Raw genomic sequence first — 19770 nt, forward strand, 5'->3', positions numbered from 1 at the left:
CAAACTTATGAAGTCCTGTCCGAACAACAATACATTATTATACAATATTAACATAAGCATGCAACAGTACAAAATATAAAATTGAGAATGGAAATAGGGAATGTATCAAAGAGACAACAACCCGACCATAGAAAAAATAACAGAAGAAGGTCACCAACAGGTCTTCAATGTAACGAGAAATCCCCGCACCCGGAGGCGATACAATACTTTACGTATCTATCAATTTAAAAAGATGGAACAAAAATAACGTAAGTTTTTTTTAATAATGCTGATGATGATGGTGATGACGTGGATGTACAGCCTACTAGTATACACTTCTACATAACAAGAAATCTCTCAGACCTTTAAATAAATTCGAATAAATGTTAAAAAAAATGACCTTTTGTTTATACGAAAGATTCGGATTACCAGATATTCGGGATAAGGTCATCAGGAAGCCATCTTAGATTTTTTATCAGAATTTCTCTCTGGTGTGTATATAAATAACATTTTATTCATTGGTTATAAATATCAGTGGAACAAACAATAACGATGGCTTTAAAATACCAAAAAAATGGGACGGTCTTGATAATACAAAGAAGAATCTGTGGATGAATCACAATAAAAGTAACAATAACTTTTTGTAACTTTTAAAATGTGTATATATACTCATCATATAATCCAGGATTAAATATTGTATTTACGCCAGACGCACGTTTCGTCTACACAAGACTCATCAGTGACGCTCGAATCCAAAAAAGTTAAAAAGGCCAAATAAAGTACAAAGTTGAGGAGCATTGAGGACCAAAATTCCTAAAAGTTTTGCCAATTACAACTAAAGTAATCTATTCCTGAGGTAGAAAATCCTTAGTTTTTCAAAAATTTAAATGTTTTGTAAACAGTTAATGTATAGATATTGCCATATCAATGATAATTCATGTCGGCACAGAAATGCTGACTACTGGCCTTGAAGGCATAAAACTTTGCTCAGTGCTCGGAGCACAAAAATCATGCTCGAAACAGGAAATCCAGCAATATGATTGGTTGATTTTCGAGTCTGAGTACAAAAATCATGCTCGAAAGTTTTATGACCGTGAGGCCTGGACTGGTGATACTCTCCGGTAATTAAAACTCCACCAGCAGTGGTTTCGACCAATTGGTTGTAAATAAACTCATCATATATAATATCCCATTCTTCAAAATATATATATACTATCAATCTCAATCAAAATGTTTTGCAGAAGAGATATATGTTAATTATATCAACGATAATGATCGATGTGAACAGTACCGATGATGATAGCTCCAGTATAGCCAATGTAAGCCGACGACGGCCGTGGATCATCCGCACAAGTAAGGCGGCGGATTGTAGATGATAAGACCTCTTTGTCCACCGTCAGGATTTTTTTTAATTCTTCAATTCTCTGTTCAATATCAATTGTCATATTTGCAACTAGGGAGCATGCACAAATGCAAAGATTAGATGTTGTGCCGGAAGGTGACAACGTGGTGGTTTCTTCAACTTTTTGAGTATTGGTTGTAGTCTCCATGACGATGGTTGTTGATGTTGATATGTCGCTCGATTTTAGTTCAGGTGTTGATATCACTTCCGTTGTTGTTTGGGATGTTTCTACTAATACAAAATGAATTCTAATGACTTTATAGTTGTAATTAAGGAATGAGCTTCACTAGATTTTATTACAAACTTCAACATTTCAGTTATTTCATTTATACTGCAACTAGTTGTGTTTATTTCCTAAATATAATAACATAGCTTTGAGTTGTGCAATGTCAATTTCATCATGGAACACCTTTTCCGCGATCAAGGGTTCGTTAAGGGACAAAAATAAGTTTGAAAGGAGTAGGTCCGGTAAGACCACTTTTTGGCCCCAAAATATAGCAGTTTTACAAAATTGTTAAAATGTAAACTTTTATAAATTAATTGAACAGTAGAATGCTTCTGCTACATAGATATGGGCTGCTTTTGACAATACACTGCACATATATCGGGTACTAGCACCATTAAGTCATGATAAATCACTGAAATCTTCACAATTCTAGCAGTTTATTAAAACTTTAGACGGATTTCGTATAAAACGAAAGTGGCCGCATTCGTGTTCATCCTTAATATTAAAATGAAAGTTGTATTTTATGATAATACATAACATATATAAAGGTTGATGATGAACAGGGATGCGGCCACTTTCATTTTTGACAAAAACCATCTGAAAAGTGGCATTTTTGGCATATTTGGTAGATTTTTCATATTTGAGCTTGAATCGGATCGTTTTTAATGACAAAATCAGTTAAAATCTTTCACATAAACTAATTGAATCAAATAGAATAAACACTTAAGTGTTTAAAAAGTGGTCAACATCTTTCGGCAGATGAACCTGAAATTTGAGGCCAAAATCGGTCCTTACCGGACAGTTTACGGATTGGATCATATTTTTTAAATTCATACTTTTCTATGAATGCTGATTTATATGTCAAAAATAATAGATTGTGAGCATGTATTCTATTGGCGAAACGGATTGCTTTTAGACTTATTTGGTCATCTTAGCGTTTTTCTGAATATCACTTTGAAGTAAAGCTTAAATCTATAAAAAAAAATATGAACATTTGGGATATAGTGTAAATATTTTACGAGAGAAAAAAAAACTATTTATTTTTTTGCCTGACGGAGTATAACCTAAGTTTTTTTTTAACAATCTCAACATGTATTACGTATATAGTACTACATGTATGTAGGTTTTGTTTTGGATAGCATTCATTTTTGTATTGAAATGATACAACATTCTACATCCATTTGTGCATTTTGTTGATGGTAGGTACATCATTATTTATGGCAATTTGTACGTCGAATATCTTTTTTTAAATTATGCCCCTCTTATGGTGTCCACGTATTAACCTAATCACATATTGTATGTCAACATAATAATGAAATCATCATTTTTTTTTAATAATCATGAAATATTTGGTCTGCTTATAATCAATCAATCACTATATAAACGGCAAAGAATCACATAATCAAAAAGCCCACGAGGAGGCTCTTGTATGTATTGACACCTTCAATCATAAGCCATGACAAATAATAAAATGCGTAATCTATACAAGTGAGACAGTGAGCGTTCGTTTAACTTACTACTACAGACTGGTGCACTGTAGTCCCAAAATCCATACATTTGACAAGTTCTCGTTAGATTTCCGGACACCAACACACGGCCTATGTCACAGGTGTAATGACATGTGTCACCATATATATCTCCGGTTTGACTTATCAACGTTGATCCATCGTAAACGACTGGTGTTTGACATCGTGTGACTGAAAAGGAAAAGGGAGATATAGATTACAAAAACAATGTCTCTGAATCACACAAAGGAACACACAGTCTTTGTGTAACTCTATACCGGGGTTCATGTTATTCTATTCAGAATTTTCATGTGTTATTTTTTAAGGTCACCATCACGAATTTGTAAATTTGCGATGCCCTCATGGTCTACGTAGCCACATAATCACTGAATCATATATCATAATTGAAGCAAGATAATAAAAAATACAGTCGAAGATTATCAAATAATCGAACAAACATAAAATATTTGTTCTGGTAAACTTGCCGTGTCGAGTCAACGGATTTTATAATTTTTGTTGTTGAAATCCATAAGCTACTGTTGTTTCTAATGGCCACCAGCTATATGATTGGGACTATGATAATTCGTTTACAAACAGCAAACGTGTAGCGTTGGAGCACTTTTTGTACCTGTCAGGTACACACTTCCTATTTTTCGATACTTTGAAAAATTCAATAGACTGATCATCAACAAGTGAACTTTTTATTAACTCACAGCAGTTATACAGTGGTAAGTTGTAACGGTGAGTATGTTTTGAATCCGTAAAAAAACCTACCTCAACCTTGTCAATATGTTAAAATGCACTAAAAAACCTTGTATGCATACTAGTACATTTTAACAACTGAAAAAAAATAAGTAAATATTTGGTCAGCTGGTTGTAAGTGATTCTCTAAAACTGTAGATATGCCAGACATTAATTTTTTACCCATATATTGCCAATGACGGATGTGGCTTAACTTAGAGCGACAACACTTGCATTCTTGGCACACATTAGCGATTCATAATTAAAAAAACAAATTTCATCTCGTTCCTCACTTGGAAAGAATCAGTTTAACAAACAGTATACTGAACAAAATTTGAATCTCAAATTTCTCCTTTTGTGAAACAGTAAATAAACTCATCATAGAGTCAGCGTTCTAACCGACTGAGCAAAGGAAGTACCCCTTAGCACAACTTCTTATAACTGGCTAAGTATCTTTCACTTAAAAGATTTTGTTGTAAAATAATTTTATACTTACTTTTTGATATGTATTTTAACAATTTATGAATGCAGTAGATGTTTATATCCTTTCCTTGTGGTCTGGTGATAGTTGTGCGCGACAGTTGCCACATATGGAGTAGGATATGCTTACCCTTCTGGTGCACTTGAGATCATCCCCAGTTTTTGGTGGGGTGCGTGTTGCTTAGTCTTTAATTTTCTATGTTGTGTCTTAATATTTGTCCGTTTGTCTTTTTCATTTTAAGTCATGAGGTTGTCAGTTTAATTTCGATCTATGAGTTTCTCCCTCTAGTATCTTTCGCCCCTCTTTTTTTTTATTTCCAGATATGTCATTATACATATTTAACATTGAAAAGAAGTTACTGGATCAAGCACATACAAAATGCAGAGAGGTAAAACATGTTAACTCACCTTTTCTAACCGTTGAGCAAATTGACATGAGTGACAATGTGCAAGTATAGTCTCTCCAAAGACCATACGGCTGCTTAATGATAACACAATTGTCTACATTGTTATCCAACGGGTATGAATCGCTGACATCCCAATTCGTCCAGTCTTGTAGCACTCCGTAATGTGTGTACACACCATTTGTTCCACTTGGGGTTTCTTTATATCCTATATGGTAATAAGTCCCTGTATGTGATAGGTTTCTGAATGAATAAAGTGAATAGAAAATATATTATTAAACCTGACTTAACGACCACCTGTATAATGAGACCAAGCTGTATCTCCCAATTATTTATCCCCCAAATAAAATTTCTTAATATTTTGAAAGAATGAAGGGACCACCTTTTTCTATAGACAACATCTTATCATGACCAGTGTACGCATAATTTGGTTAATAGCATCAATTCACACTATGGTAAACGACCACATGTCACTATGGAGACTAGGCAACTAGTGAAAAAGTAGTTTCGCACTTCCATTATCAACCGGAAGATGTTAAAATTAATAATAAGATAATAAGACTTTTATGTTATATTTTGCACTTGACCATTTATTAAGAATTTGACTTCATTTTTTTTTTAAATGCATTTTTTATGTTCAAATGTATTTTAATTGCCATTAGTTATTTGAATTGTAATAATGCTTAGAGCAAATTAATTGACATAAAACGATCGATGATAATCAAAATGTGAAGAAAAATAGCAATGTTTAAATGGGGATGTGGTGGTGTTACATACCGTTTATTAAATCCATCCAAATTATTAAAAATATTCCACTCAAAGTAGAGCAAGGGATCGTGTTTAACTTGCAATGAGTGAGAATTTTTATGTTCCGTAATGAAGGCTTCAAGATGAAAAACAACAATAAAAGTGCTGTTCCTTTGCTTTGAATGAGTAATATTTTGTGCATGTACTTATTTTAAGATTATACAACCCTCTTTTCTAGTTTTAGTAAACTATCGAATAGAAAGTTGTTGCAGTTTCCGCACTTGAACAACAATAATCTAAATGAAATAAAACGTCAGATTATATTGATTGATTGTTGGTTGCTTTACGCCGCATTAGCACAACAGCGACGTAAGATTAAAAACAGTTGTCGAGCTTGTATAGATATAGTTATTTCTAAATAAGAAGTAGATTGATTTACCACGGAACCAACGATACACATCAAATCCAGTAAAGTGACCATGTTCATGGGTACATAAGATACCGCCTTTATTTTATTTTATTGACTTTATTACATACCGCACTTTAATTAACCAATTAACCACTCGTTGTGTTTTTAAATCTGGGATAACGGAATATTCAAGGTCACATGCATTTGTAGATTGTAGTTGGGTACATAAGATACCGCCTTTATTTTATTTTATTGACTTTATTACATACCGCACTTTAATTAACCAATTAACCACTCGTTGTGCTTTTAAATCTGGGATAACGGAATATTCATGGTCACATGCATTTGTAGATTGTTGTTGGGTACATAAGATACCGCCTTTATTTTATTTTATTGACTTTATTACATACCGCACTTTAATTAACCAATTAACCACTCTTTGTGCTTTTAAATCTGGGATAACGGAATATTCAAGGTCACATGCATTTGAAGATTGTAGTTGGGTACATAAGATACCGCCTTGATTTTATTTTATTGACTTTATTACATACCGCACTTTAATTAACCAATTAACCACTCTTTGTACTTTTAAATCTGGTATAACGGAGTATTCAAGGTCACATGCATTTGTAGATTGTTGTTGGGTAGATAAGATACCGCCTTTATTTTATTTTATTGACTTTATTACATACCGCACTTTAATTAAACAATTAACCACTCTTTGTGCTTTTAAATCTGGGATAACGGAATATTCATGGTCACATGCATTTGTAGATTGTAGTTGGGTACATAAGATACCGCCTTTATTTTATTTTATTGACTTTATTACATACCGCACTTTAATTAACCAATTAACCACTCTTTGTGCTTTTAAATCTGGGATAACGGAGTATTCAAGGTCACATGCATTTGTAGATTGTTGTTGGGTAGTGTCAATCCAGTAACAGTATAGATTTAGCCCGACTAAGTATGACACGCCATTATCCTTACAATCTCCATAGTTAAACTCGATAACTAAAACACAAATATGTCAACTATAGATATAAACTAATCAATCATTTTCTACATTTATAAATGCCTGTACCAAGTCAGGAATATGACAGTTGTTGTCTATTCGTTTTTGATGCGTTTTGTTATTTGATTTTGCCATGTGATTATGGACTTTCCGTATTGATTTTCCTCTGAGTTCAGTATTTTTGTGATGAACTGACCAGACACGCTTCAACTTAAAGCGTATTTTATTGACATTCTATCCACGTCGTTAGGACTTTGTTCGTTAATATAATGCAATTTGGAGCGACTGTCATACAATTGAGAGGTTTAGCGAGCTATAAAAACCATGTTCAATTCACAATTTTCTACATAAGACAATGCCTGCACCAAGTCAGGCATATTACAGTTGTTATACATTCGCTTGATGTGTTTTTGCTTTTGGTTTTGACATTTGATTAGAGTTCAGTATTTTTATTATTTTACTTTTTGGATATTTATCTCATTGGTAATCAGTAAACATTTTCATATTCTATTTTCAGGAAGGTTAAAACTATCATTCTTGAAGATTGCTTTTTACTTTAAACTTACAAAAACAAATTAGTTCATTAACCTTATATTTTTAAGTATAAAATATTGATGTCATCAAAAATGAACGAAAGCTTAAAACCCTTTTTTCAAAATTATTCTAATCATAAATAAAGCTGTCCATACTTAAAATAGTGTGTTTCGATGTTTTTGGACAAAATGTCTTAAACGAATCTAATTATAAACGTTTGCATCAACATTTTTTTTTATTTTAGTCGTAAAATATGTTTCCCTACAGAAAAAAAATCCCCATAAAAGAAGAATGGTATTTTTTTAACACAAATATATTTACCTAAAGAGCAAAAAGCTTCCCGGTAGAGCGTACAAAGTATGGAATCCCAATGTCCGTCTTTGAAGCCAACACAGGTTTTAGTAGTATCCATCGCCGATATAAACGCAGAATAATTCTGTGGCTCACCATTTACCTCTCTTATAACTGTGTAATCTACGGATGAGCTGTAGTCGATTGTGTATCCAATGTGATACATGATATTTGCAGTTCCCCTGCAAAAAGATAATAGATACCATTGTTGTACGAATACCCTTCGAATTTTTATATGGAGCTAAATAAACTGATTCCTGGTCAATTATTTATCAACAAACATTTTTAAATACTGCTTAACTTATCTTAACTTTTTTGTTTGATTTATTGATTTATTGATTTAATGATTGATTGGTCGATTTATACATTTATTATAGGTGTTTGTTTGTTTGTTTGTTTTTGTTTACTTTAATATAATTCATTAGTTTTATTTACTTTTCTCCTTTACTGCGGACAGAATCTTTGTCAATCTAATGGACAATTATTTAGTCGAACATGTAGCCGAGCCGGCAATGTACCGTTGTTTGTATGGAATTTTGTGAAGCGTAGGTATCCAATACAAACAAGGTTAGTCCTCCAATTTGCTGTTCAATGTGATGTTCATTTCAGCCTTATCAATGATATCGTCGCCGGGCTTCTAAAATGTCGTATTTGACTTTTTTGGCTAAAAATACTTTTTAACACCAATGGTCTGGTCGGGAGGAAATCTTTGGTATTACAAAATAGCAAACAGTTGGACCAATCAAAAAGTGTGAAATAAGACATTTACAAAATTGCCAATGTCAGTTGTTTGTAAAATTTGCTTCCAAAATGTTGTATGCAAACTTGAAAATCGTTGTAGAATGGCTTTGGGAAAAAAAGAATTTTACATTTCTTGTCAATTTATGAATGCAATGACTGATGTTTTATATGTTCTGATTGCTTTAACTCATTCTGACAAAGTTTAAAGTTGAACATCTTCACGTTTATTCCATGGTCTAGCGTAGTGCTCAAACGAATCAATTATTATTTGGAAGTTATGGTTCCAATTTATGTGTTAAAGTTCTCTAAACTTTTGACCATTGGATATAATATTTTGGAGATGTTCATGCTGAATAAATATGTGTATATCCCCAGTAATAGCATGGTCAGAGTGGGTTATCTTGTAGTCTATCACAAAACTGCAACCTCAAATGCACTCGTTCGTTAATTTTTGGTCTTTATTTGTGTTTGACCCTGCAATATCAATGTTTGGGAAACTTTGATATACTAGGTATAAAATGAGGGCCCATTCATTTCTGTCTTCTGTAAATGTTGATTATTTGTTCTACCTTTTATCCTTTTTGTCCATTATTCTCTTAATCATATTTTTTTGTCTTTTTTCCCTATTCTGAATATTTTGTAACCGTTTTTCTCTGATTTGTAACCTCCCACCCGTAACCTCATATATTTAGAAAAAAGAGAAGTCTCTTATATTTGTATAACATGTGTCCAGTCCATTTTGATATTTTTGTACCAAATATACGTAAACTGAACCGGGATGTAGAAAGATTTTAATTAACGATCATTTGATATCTGGTGGAAGGGATTTGTTTTTAAAGTGATCTGTAACTTGGTTTAGGAAGAACAGAAAATGAATGTCTTTAAACACGGCAAGATGGTCGCAAAAAATACAGGACAGTTGAGACTATACATGTACAAAAAAAGAAAGATAGATCTAAAATAAACAGCCACGGAAAATTCAAATTATGCATGGAAAACAAATGAATCCAAAATCCCAAAATTAACCCCCTGTACCACCCGCCTCCTTCTCCCAAACGAATATCAAATACCCCTTCCCCTCTTATGTCACTTTATTTCATTTCGTAGCCCATGTTCAGACAAATCTTCTTAAAACATCTATGATAAGATTGCACGTTAAATTAAATTGATAGATGGCTATGTTGATCATTATAAAACCTACTAAATTGGCTATAAATGTTTGCCATACCTTGTTAATGCTAACTGATATAAAATATCATTTGCACCACTGTCTGGTACCCATGCATAATCATAATCTCCACAATGAGTCGTGCCATGTTGAAGAGGCACAAAATCTATCCAGTAACATATGACAAAATGTCCATATGTATAAGAGGCTCCGCCTTCTTGACAATCACCATACTCGTATATGTTTTCTAGGAAGAGAAAAGAAGAAGAAAATATTCCAAGATGTATTACAAGAAGAAGAAAAATTACAAGTTGCTTGAAAGTATATTGATATCAAGATAAATTTTTTTTACAAACAAGTTTGCAGGAGAGTTGTTCACTTTTTAAAAATATAATTACAATTTTGTTCATCAACACATTTCCATGTATTTTAAAACAAATTATTTCAAAACGTCACTCAACATTCGGTTTCTGTAAGAATATGACGTCACATGACTAATGGTAACATGTCTTCATTTTTTCATATTTACCACGACAACACATCCGCGACATTGCGGGTTCATGACTGAATTAAAAAACCTATTCATAATTTTAAGCATTATTTTTTAGTATTCGTAATTTCCATCTAATTGAGTCATGCTAATAAAATAAGGTGCTCAGGATTCTCTGCTTAAAACACCTTTCTGTTTTAACTCGGCCACGTACAACCAGAAACTTCACGTGACAACGATTGCATTTACTATAGTGTTTATCCCTATGTAATCACGTGTGTGATAATGACCCTTGCATATAGCAAATCCCAAATACAGCGTGTAAAGGGGCGCCTGACAGGATCGGATCGTAACAGGTTACAGGTAGCCGGTAGCAATTGATATATACTATTGGTGTTGATATCGGATTACACCCGGAACTTATTACTATTTGGTAATATTATTTATGTGGAAGGCAAAAGGTATAATTTTGAATCAACATTATGTCATATATTAGTAATATTTATATACCTATATGGCGTTATTTTCTTTCAGAACGATAGAAATAGCATAACAAAACGAGAAAAACACATACCCCCTCCCCCTTTTCCATAAGCTAAGTGATACAATAAATAACTTACAATGTGTCTTGTATTTGTCATACACCGTTATCGGATGGTAACAATACATTTGTGTCTTACTTCATGCAGTTACAGTAATATTTTATTGTGTATGGATAACAATTTTTAAAAGGTTTATATCTAAATTATTTAGTGAGTTTTATTTCACATTTTAAATGAGCCGCAGGGCGTATCAAAACCTGAACGCATTAGAAAGAAATATCCCACTTTAGTGCATTGTCGGTAAAAAAGGGAACTAAATTTTACAAATCTTTATAAAATTAATATTTTTTTACGGTATATAAGTCAGATAATGCATATTTTAAGGTTTTTCTTGTCGTAGAACACACCTCGGGGTGTCAGGATTGTTCAAAGAAAGACCTCCCTCCGGTCGGTCTTTCATTTGATCAATCCTGACACCCCTCGGTGTGTTCTGCGACAAGAAAAACCTTAAAATATGCATTATCTATAACATAAAGTTGAATTCTTATTTTCGCCGTTTTTACGTCATGTCGGGTAACAAATTGAACCTCGTTATTTTTGTAGAAAGTAAAATCACAAAAATACTGAACTCCGAGGAAAGAATAGATACGCAGCTGAATCAGCTGAACAATATATCATTTAGTCACTTTCTGTCACAGTACTGTATTATTGCTCAGTAGCTTTTTAGACATGACATTACGATATTGATAGAACAGGTAAATAACAACCACTTAACAGTCTAAACAAAGGCTAGAAAGGACTGCAATCAAATTGTCTGAACAGTTCTTAACAAGTAAAATAACAAAAATACTGAATTTGGAAAAAATTCAAAACGAGAAGTTCCTAAGCAAATGGCAAAATCGTTATCTAAAACACATTAAACAAATGAATAAGAAATGTCTTATTCCGGACTTGGTACAGGCATTTTTATGTAGAAATGGTGGATTGCACCTAGTTTTAAAGCTAGCTTAACCTCTCACCTGTATGACAGTCACGTAATATTAAATTATATTGTCAACGATATGTAAACAAAACAAACAAACAAAATACAAATGTAGTGAAAATATGGAAAATATAGGGGTAAAACAGTCAATACTATGTTATAATCTTAATCACTACATAAAATAGCAATCATGTCTAAAAAGACATTCAAAACGGCATATAGACAATGATCATAAGCAAAATAAAAAACAGAAGACAGGAATACTATAAGTTATCTTGGTGTAATCAGGGGTGTACAGAATTTTACACTGTTGTTGAAAATTCATGCACTATGAGGCTTCAAAAGAGAAGTTTGAAAATTGGCTTAAACTTGAAATTACGTAAAAAGTTATCGTCAGTATAAAAAGAGCTGCAAAGATAAAGCTGATAGTTTCAGATCAAAATCTGTTAGCTTGCTATAAAGATAGTATTTGTCCACCATTTTCTACATAACAAAAATGCCATTTGCATGTCACTTATATAACTATTGTTTCCATTCATTCCGTGTTTTTGAGCTTATGATTTTGCCATTTAGTAAGGGAATTTTCCGTTTTAAATTTGCATAAGGCTTGAATATTTTTGTGATCTTTATCAGTTTTATCAGATTATTTTTTTGTTACATTATTTTTAGATGCAACATAAAGTTCATTTTGTTTTAATCTTAAATACATTTGAAATCTTATTTATATAAGTAATTAAAGACCCTGTCAAATTCGATCAAAACACGTCTTGTATTTAACTGCATAGATATTTCCGACGAATGGTGCATGCTTTATAGAAGTGGAAAACTCTATCTTTATTGTTAAAAAATATGCATTCGAAGCGAGGATTTCATGCAGTTCTGATTGTTTTCACTACATGCAACATGTCTGTCTGTTGATACCGGAAATTGATTATACTTACGATTAGCATGAACAGATCCGTACTTTAATAGAACGATACAAATGCATGTCAAAAAATAATTCATTTTCCAAAGATTACTACTATTGAAAATAATTTACATAAAACTTTTGAATTATCCTCCGACTACAACAGGAGCGGATCGTAACAGGTTACAGGTAGCAGGTAGCATGTGGTATACACTATTGGTGTCGATATCGGATTCCACCCGGAACTTATGCAAATTCAAAATGCTTAATAGAAGTGGAAAACTCTATCGTTATTGTTAAAAATATGCATTCGCAACGAGTTTTTTCATGCAGTTCTGATTGTTTTCACTACATGTAACATGTTTGTCTGGTGATACCGGAAATTGATTATACTTACGATTAGCATGAATAGATCCGTACTTTAATATAACGATACAAATGCATGTCAAAAAATAATTCATTTTCCAAAGATTTCTTCTATTGAAAATAATTTACATAAAACTTTTGGATTATCCTCCGACCACAACATCAAATTAATCAAGTTTACATGACAATATTATATCAGAATGAAATTAAATGAGTAATATGCTTCAATAGTTTAAACAATCAGTATAAGTCGATCATAACGTGAATTTGCGAATGATTAGTATATTTGAAATGATGGAGTAAATCTACTGTCACTAACCGATTGATAAATCTGAAACAAATATTTACTGGATATATATCTTCACAATATATTGTTCTATGCATAGTAAAGTATGTTAACCAACCTTTTACTATTAAAATTTTCAGGAAATAGTTATCGATCTAGTTTAATGTTTATATTGATAAGTTCAAAATTCTAGTTAATTTGTTGAAAAAGACAAAAGGTTTAATTGTATGTCTGTCAAATTATTGACCCTTAAACATTTATGTAACACAAATATCTATAGAAATCTCGGTTCATTTGTTTTATTCTGTTTGTTGTGTACAAATAAAATTCTCAACACTTTTCATGTTATTTAGTTAGATTTTTATCAGATTTGACTTATATATGACCGCAGGAGAACCTTGACCTTTATGTTGTTGACGAGCTTATTTTCACATACAATATGCGTGAGTTTATATTCATTTTAAGTATCAATCTATATAAAAATCAGCCAATTTTCTCTATGTTGTTGTCAAAACAATATATAATATGAACGAAGCAATTTGAATAATAATAGTATGTAGCAAATTTGTCGTAAGGTTTTCAGTACTTCGATTGGCGGATAGTTATTGCGATATGTTTTAAGATATAAATTTATGTTTTGATAAATTGTAACTTTCGTGACTGCATCGTAATAATATGTCGTATGAATGTGTTAACCAAGTCAAATGAAAAACTGTTATTATATCAATTTACTGATTCCTTTGTAGTTTTAAATGATAATTTAACAAACGTCGCAAGAGAAAACTTGTTAATCATGCGCGCCTTTATGACGTCATTTACCAGAAAGAAGGGATCGCCTGTATCCCTTCCCTATAAATTTAACGTTCTTCAAACGTCTTAGTAATTGTCATAATCACAATTCCCTAATAATGACAATGCTAAAAGATAATTATGAACATTCAATTTGGCGAATAATTCGTGCAATATAGCTTTAAAGTTTTCAAACCAATCACTCAACATTAGATCAGAAGTGACGACGTCCCTAAACGCACGAATGATGTTCACTAAAACCAAAGCTTTTACGGAAATGCATTGAACTCGAAAGTTTTCTATTATTATGTGTATCAACATTTTGTATACAATGAGGAAGCATTTACGTGAAGCATTAGATGAAAGGTAAAATCGCAACAATACTGAATTCCGAGGAAAATTCAAAAAGATCAGACCCGAATATAAAAGATTCGGGACAATAAATGACGTATAAAAAATACAAAAACATATATAACTAAATACCATATCAATTTTAAAATCCACCTTATATGCATGTTCATATACTCAATCATAATATTTATGTGATCTTTATCATGTAATAATTCCTCGATGAAAAAAATGCGATGGAAGATCAAATTAACAACAAAACTAGGCCGGGTTCAGGCATAAGTCATTAACTTTAAATACATTTATACTAGACTTCCTATCAACCTATATTCTAAAATAAAGTAAAAAAAACGGATTGGCATAACTATTTATGACTACTATATATGTATAACCTTCATCAATAAGTCTATAGAATCGAAAAAGATTTGAAGTTCTGGTGGACAGCTGTCTCATTGCTATCATACCACCTCTTTTTGATTTTTTTAAATTTAATTTGAAGAACTATATAGGATTTCAATAAAAAACATTGCACTAGTATAATTTTCTTTTACATGAGGTTATATCATATTAAGAAATCATAAAAAAAAAAAGGATACCAGGCTGACAATTGTGTATACCAGTCTCACTTTTCGCAAAATACAGCTTAAACTATCTATGCCCTGGAGCAGAAGAGTCTTATGGTTTCATATAATATCCCATGTTATAACCAGTACAGATCATGCACATATTAATAATATTGCATGTGAACTCAAAGGTATTGGCAGCTGGTGAATTCAAGGATTCATAACAAATATGGTACACCAAGTTGTGTTTCATCTACAAACAAAAGATTCATCAGTGATGTACGAACAGTGGGAAGGTAAAATAAAATACAATAATTAAGAAAACTCATGGTATCAGAAAAACAGCTACATAAAGCAATGCTCATTATTTTTAATTAGTTACTAATAAACAAGTTCGACGATAAGAAGTTTACTTCAGCTGTTAGACACAATATAATGCAAAAATACTTTCGTTGTTATCTATATATATACGCTACTTTGTATTATTGACACAGCATAGTAGTTAAGCTCTAAATTAAACTGATAATATACTGAACTGGGTTTATGTTTATAATGGCTTCATGAAAGCAATTAGTTTAAACAATTGTTAATAAGAAATAATTTAATTTTTGATGTAACGCGTCTTCTGATTGGCTGGCGTTATTTTGTTATCAGCCCATAGACATAATTTAGTCATGTGACCATGACGTCATCAACGTTTTTTCATGGTTTTCAACGGTTAAAAATTGAATTTAGAATTAAATTAAAAGAAAAGACTGTCATATTTTTTCTGTCTATTCGAAATAACATAAAAAATGTGTTGCACACTGTTAAATAATCCGCTTCGCGCGTAATCCAGTGTGCACCAATTTTTTTTATGTTATTTCTTCATAGACAGAAAAAATATTACGATCATTCCTTAAATAAAAATAAGCCGTTTACATGGCAATTATTAATGAGCAGTCTGGTCATTAAAACATAGGTGTGTTTTTATTTTATTATAAAGGAATAGTATGTGTATATATAATTGCATACTCATCAAAATAAAACAATGGTAAGTATAAAAAAAGAAGATGTGGTATGATTGCCAATGAGACAACTCTCCACAAGAGACCAAAATGACACAGAATTTTACAACTATATGTCACCGTACGGCCTTCAACAATGAGCAAAGCCCCATACCGCATAGTCAGCCATAAAAGGCCCCGAAATGACAATGTAAACGAAAAAACTGCCTTATTTATATAAAAAAAAGGGGAAAACACATAAAAAAACAACAACCACTGATTAACAGGTTCCTGACTTGGAACAGGCACATACATATATAATGTGGCGGAGTTATTCAATTCTAAAGGGATGATATAATTATATACGTTTATATGCTGATAAATTCCTCAAGATTACAGGAAATAAATTGTATGCTCAGACGCGCGTTCGTCTTAAATGGTTCACCAGTGACGCTCGAAATAAAAAAGTGAAAGATGCCAACTAAAGTACGAAGTTGAAGATAGCTGAGAAGCAAACCCTGCAGAGAAATGAGAATTTGCATGCAACTCTGTAGTTAGAAGTGACAGAACATCTACACGTCTATTGAAAAGAGGATTGCGTATGCCGATGATGAAGATGGACCAGTTTACACATTGTTATCTCGCGCCCTCCTCCTAAGTTCTCGGTTGCCCAAGGGTTCGCAGTTCATAACTTATAATGGATTGTGGATTATAATTATTATGTTCTACTTTTATCTATCAAATTATGATTTTCAATTTTTCAATGATGTCTTCTATCCCAAGTTTTGGGCTACATTGATTGCTATCTGTCGTTTTGAGTGATTGAAATATCGAACATAAAAAATACTTTTCACCTCATGACAGTGAGTAATAATAATAGACTAACTTCCGTGCAAGGCAAAATATCAACAAGCACTATCGTTTGAATTGAAATGATTTATTGTTATAAAAATAACTTGATATAATTTCATCGAAATTCAAAAAACAAAATGCTAGCATAAAATCTTTAGATAGGTATATAGATTCTACCATTGCATCGAGGATTCTTCATTCAAAATCTACATTTATCTTCGTAAAGCTTGGCGTTTTCAGCCTAAAATTTTAACTGTGGAGATTAGAAAAATCTTATTGCACGAGATTCAGTGAAATAATCTTTATTTATCAAAAGTCTCCTCAGCATAGACATGACTGCATTTCTTTACGAATTTCGATGAAAATAGATAGACAAATTACGAATGGGAGAATTATATAAATCAATAAATTACAGAATTTGACAAATATTTTGATACTTTGTTTCTCTTTTGAAATTGAGATGCAAATTAGGCCTATGTTCGATGTATCATATTTCGACCTGTCATTTGTCGTTAAGCAAATAAACAAGCAATCAATGAAAATATGTCAACATCCTGACTATTCTACTTTTTTGAAATTTGATAGTTGTCTTTGTCTGACATTTATTGTTCTTATTGTTTCACGTCCTTTTAAAAGTGTTAATACGGTTTTTACATAAGTGTTGAATAAACAAATTATCGTTTTGTTTGCTTGTCAAATGACAATGTTAATGCTAGAATTATTTAACAAATATTATATATAAGTTCAATTAATGGAAAATAGTTTGAAAAACACTGATAATTATACTTTGATTTATTTATGATTAAAAAATGATACTATACATAATTTAGCATTTTCATAGTATTGGAAATATGATGACAAAATTCAAGATATTTAGACCATCATATTGCAAAGTTGTTATTATATTGAAGCAATATCGTATATAAGTTCAATAAATACAAAATACATGTATTGGTTTTCTGCTGAATATTTGTGAACTGTTCATGTTTATTTTCTCTTTTGGTTACTGTGGTAACGTTGTTTATCATTTTTCGACTTTCGCTTTTAATTATATGGCCTTGCATGGAACGAAAGGAATTACTTAAAACTTCATAAAGTCTTCAAAAATTCAAAGCAGAAAGTCAATAATCAAATGGCAAAATCAAAAACTCAAACACATCAAACGAATAGATAACAACTGTCATACTCCTGACTTGGTACAACGCGGAACTTCGAATCACAAACTTTGAATATATTTAAGGATTAGTAGATGTGGCCTGATTGGCAGGAGTTCAAATGAAGTGGACATTAATAATTATAGGTACCCGTAGGGCCTTCAGCAATGAAATAATCATACTTACAGTCGTCTGTAAATGGTCCCGACATAAAAAATGTAAAAGGAATTAAGACTAGAAAAAAACCGACCTAATTTATAACAAAACAAACGACACGAACTAACGACAACCACTGCCTGCATGAACTTCTCTATAGATCAGAGCATCAGTAAACATACCTTGAATTATACTTTAAAGCAGAACTTCAATTTGACAGTTTTTGGGTACAATCCTCTTGGTCGTGATTTATGTTTGCAATTATTTCATAACAATATCAATATCAAAATCTCCGATTGTCTAGCATTAAAAAATCCTGGTTGCCTAAAAAACGTTTTCCTCAATTTTGAACCGCACATTTCCTTTACTGTTTTGCACAGGAATGAAAAGTAGTCAAGCCGATACTTATTTAGTTTGTATATCAATCTAATTTAATTGAGATATTTTTAAGACGAAGGCATGGGAGCGAATAATAGACTGCTTTCTAGGTATTTTACATTTCAAAGAGAAATAAATCCTACAAAGTGTCGACCGTTTTCTTTTGCATTCTAATGTTACATATTATTCGACGTATTTTCTGACATAGGACAATTTCTATCAGTAAGGAGCGTGAGTTTGCCTTGATTGTATTCTCTTTGATCTAATGTAACCTTAGGCTTGATTTCCACAACATTACCCAAGTGACAATTACTTTCGACCTGAATACGACATTAATAGGGTTGTTGAAATCAGCATAACTATATAAAAAAGTAGTCCTGGTTTCACGAATCAAGTAGGAAATTTTTTATTAGCTGCTTTATTCAAACTATGCACTTTTAATCTAATATTAGTTTCCTTTCATAGTCATCAAACATTGTTGACAAAAATTGAGACCATTTTATGGACTTTGATCCCTCGAACATTTGGCTGTTATAAAACGAAAGTATTATTGTTATGAATAACATATTCATTTTTACATGAGGTTGAGTCTTTTTTGAACGTTTTTTTAGCGTGTCATTAAAATTGATAAGATAAGAAAGTGTTTCAAAAAGACGGCATCCGTGCATTTTGTATTTCCAAGGATGTCCCACGGGGCCTATCATTACATGCAGTGCTGGTCTTCCAACTCGACTAAGATATTGATTATTTCAATTTTTCATAGATATGTTTTGGATCGGCAAGGCTGATAATTTCTGACTGATGATGGGTATTTTGATATCATCTGCTCCTCATTTTTGGGAGAGGACGGGAATACTTATCAAGTAAATTTATGAGTTTATGATAAAAGGAAATGTTGTGAAGATTTCTCAGGCATGTAAAAAGATACAAGAGGGACAGACAAACTCAAAATCGAAAATAAACTGACAACGCCATGGCTAAAAAAGAAAAATACAAATAGACAAACAATAGTACACCTGTCACAACATAGAAAACAAAAGAATAAGAAACACGAACCCCATTAAAAACTAGGTGTGATCTCAAGTGCTCCGGAAGGGTAAGCAGATCCTGCTCCACATGTAGCACTCGTCGTGTTGCTCATGTTATAAAATATCCGGTAAAAAGTCTTATTCGGTAGGTCCCATTCATGAAAAGGAAGGGGTTGTAGTTAGGACGTAAGAAACGTATCCGATATCATTTGTGAAACGGTTATTCCAAAACGGTCAACCA

The 19770-nt window shown here is 32.1% G+C and overlaps 1 protein-coding gene across 2 annotated transcripts; it reads right to left on the reverse strand.

Moving 5' to 3' along the window:
- On the reverse strand, positions 1-12785 carry LOC134693384 (uncharacterized). Of its 2 annotated transcripts, none has more exons than XM_063554178.1 (7): positions 12658-12785; positions 9763-9949; positions 7764-7975; positions 6727-6907; positions 4742-4980; positions 3128-3304; positions 1-1612 (listed from the first exon to the last, which is right to left on the reverse strand). In XM_063554178.1, the coding sequence occupies exons 1-7, from the start codon at positions 12719-12721 to the stop codon at positions 1242-1244; spliced, it is 1431 nt and encodes a 476-aa protein (XP_063410248.1). In that variant the 5' UTR covers positions 12722-12785; the 3' UTR covers positions 1-1241. The 2 variants fall into 2 exon arrangements, with proteins under 2 accessions (XP_063410248.1, XP_063410247.1); XM_063554177.1 differs by having other exon boundaries at positions 3125-3304.
- Positions 12786-19770: the final 6985 nt, after the last annotated feature.

Source organism: Mytilus trossulus, chromosome 12 (assembly GCF_036588685.1).
Source record: "Mytilus trossulus isolate FHL-02 chromosome 12, PNRI_Mtr1.1.1.hap1, whole genome shotgun sequence".
Taxonomy (NCBI): domain Eukaryota; kingdom Metazoa; phylum Mollusca; class Bivalvia; order Mytilida; family Mytilidae; genus Mytilus; species Mytilus trossulus.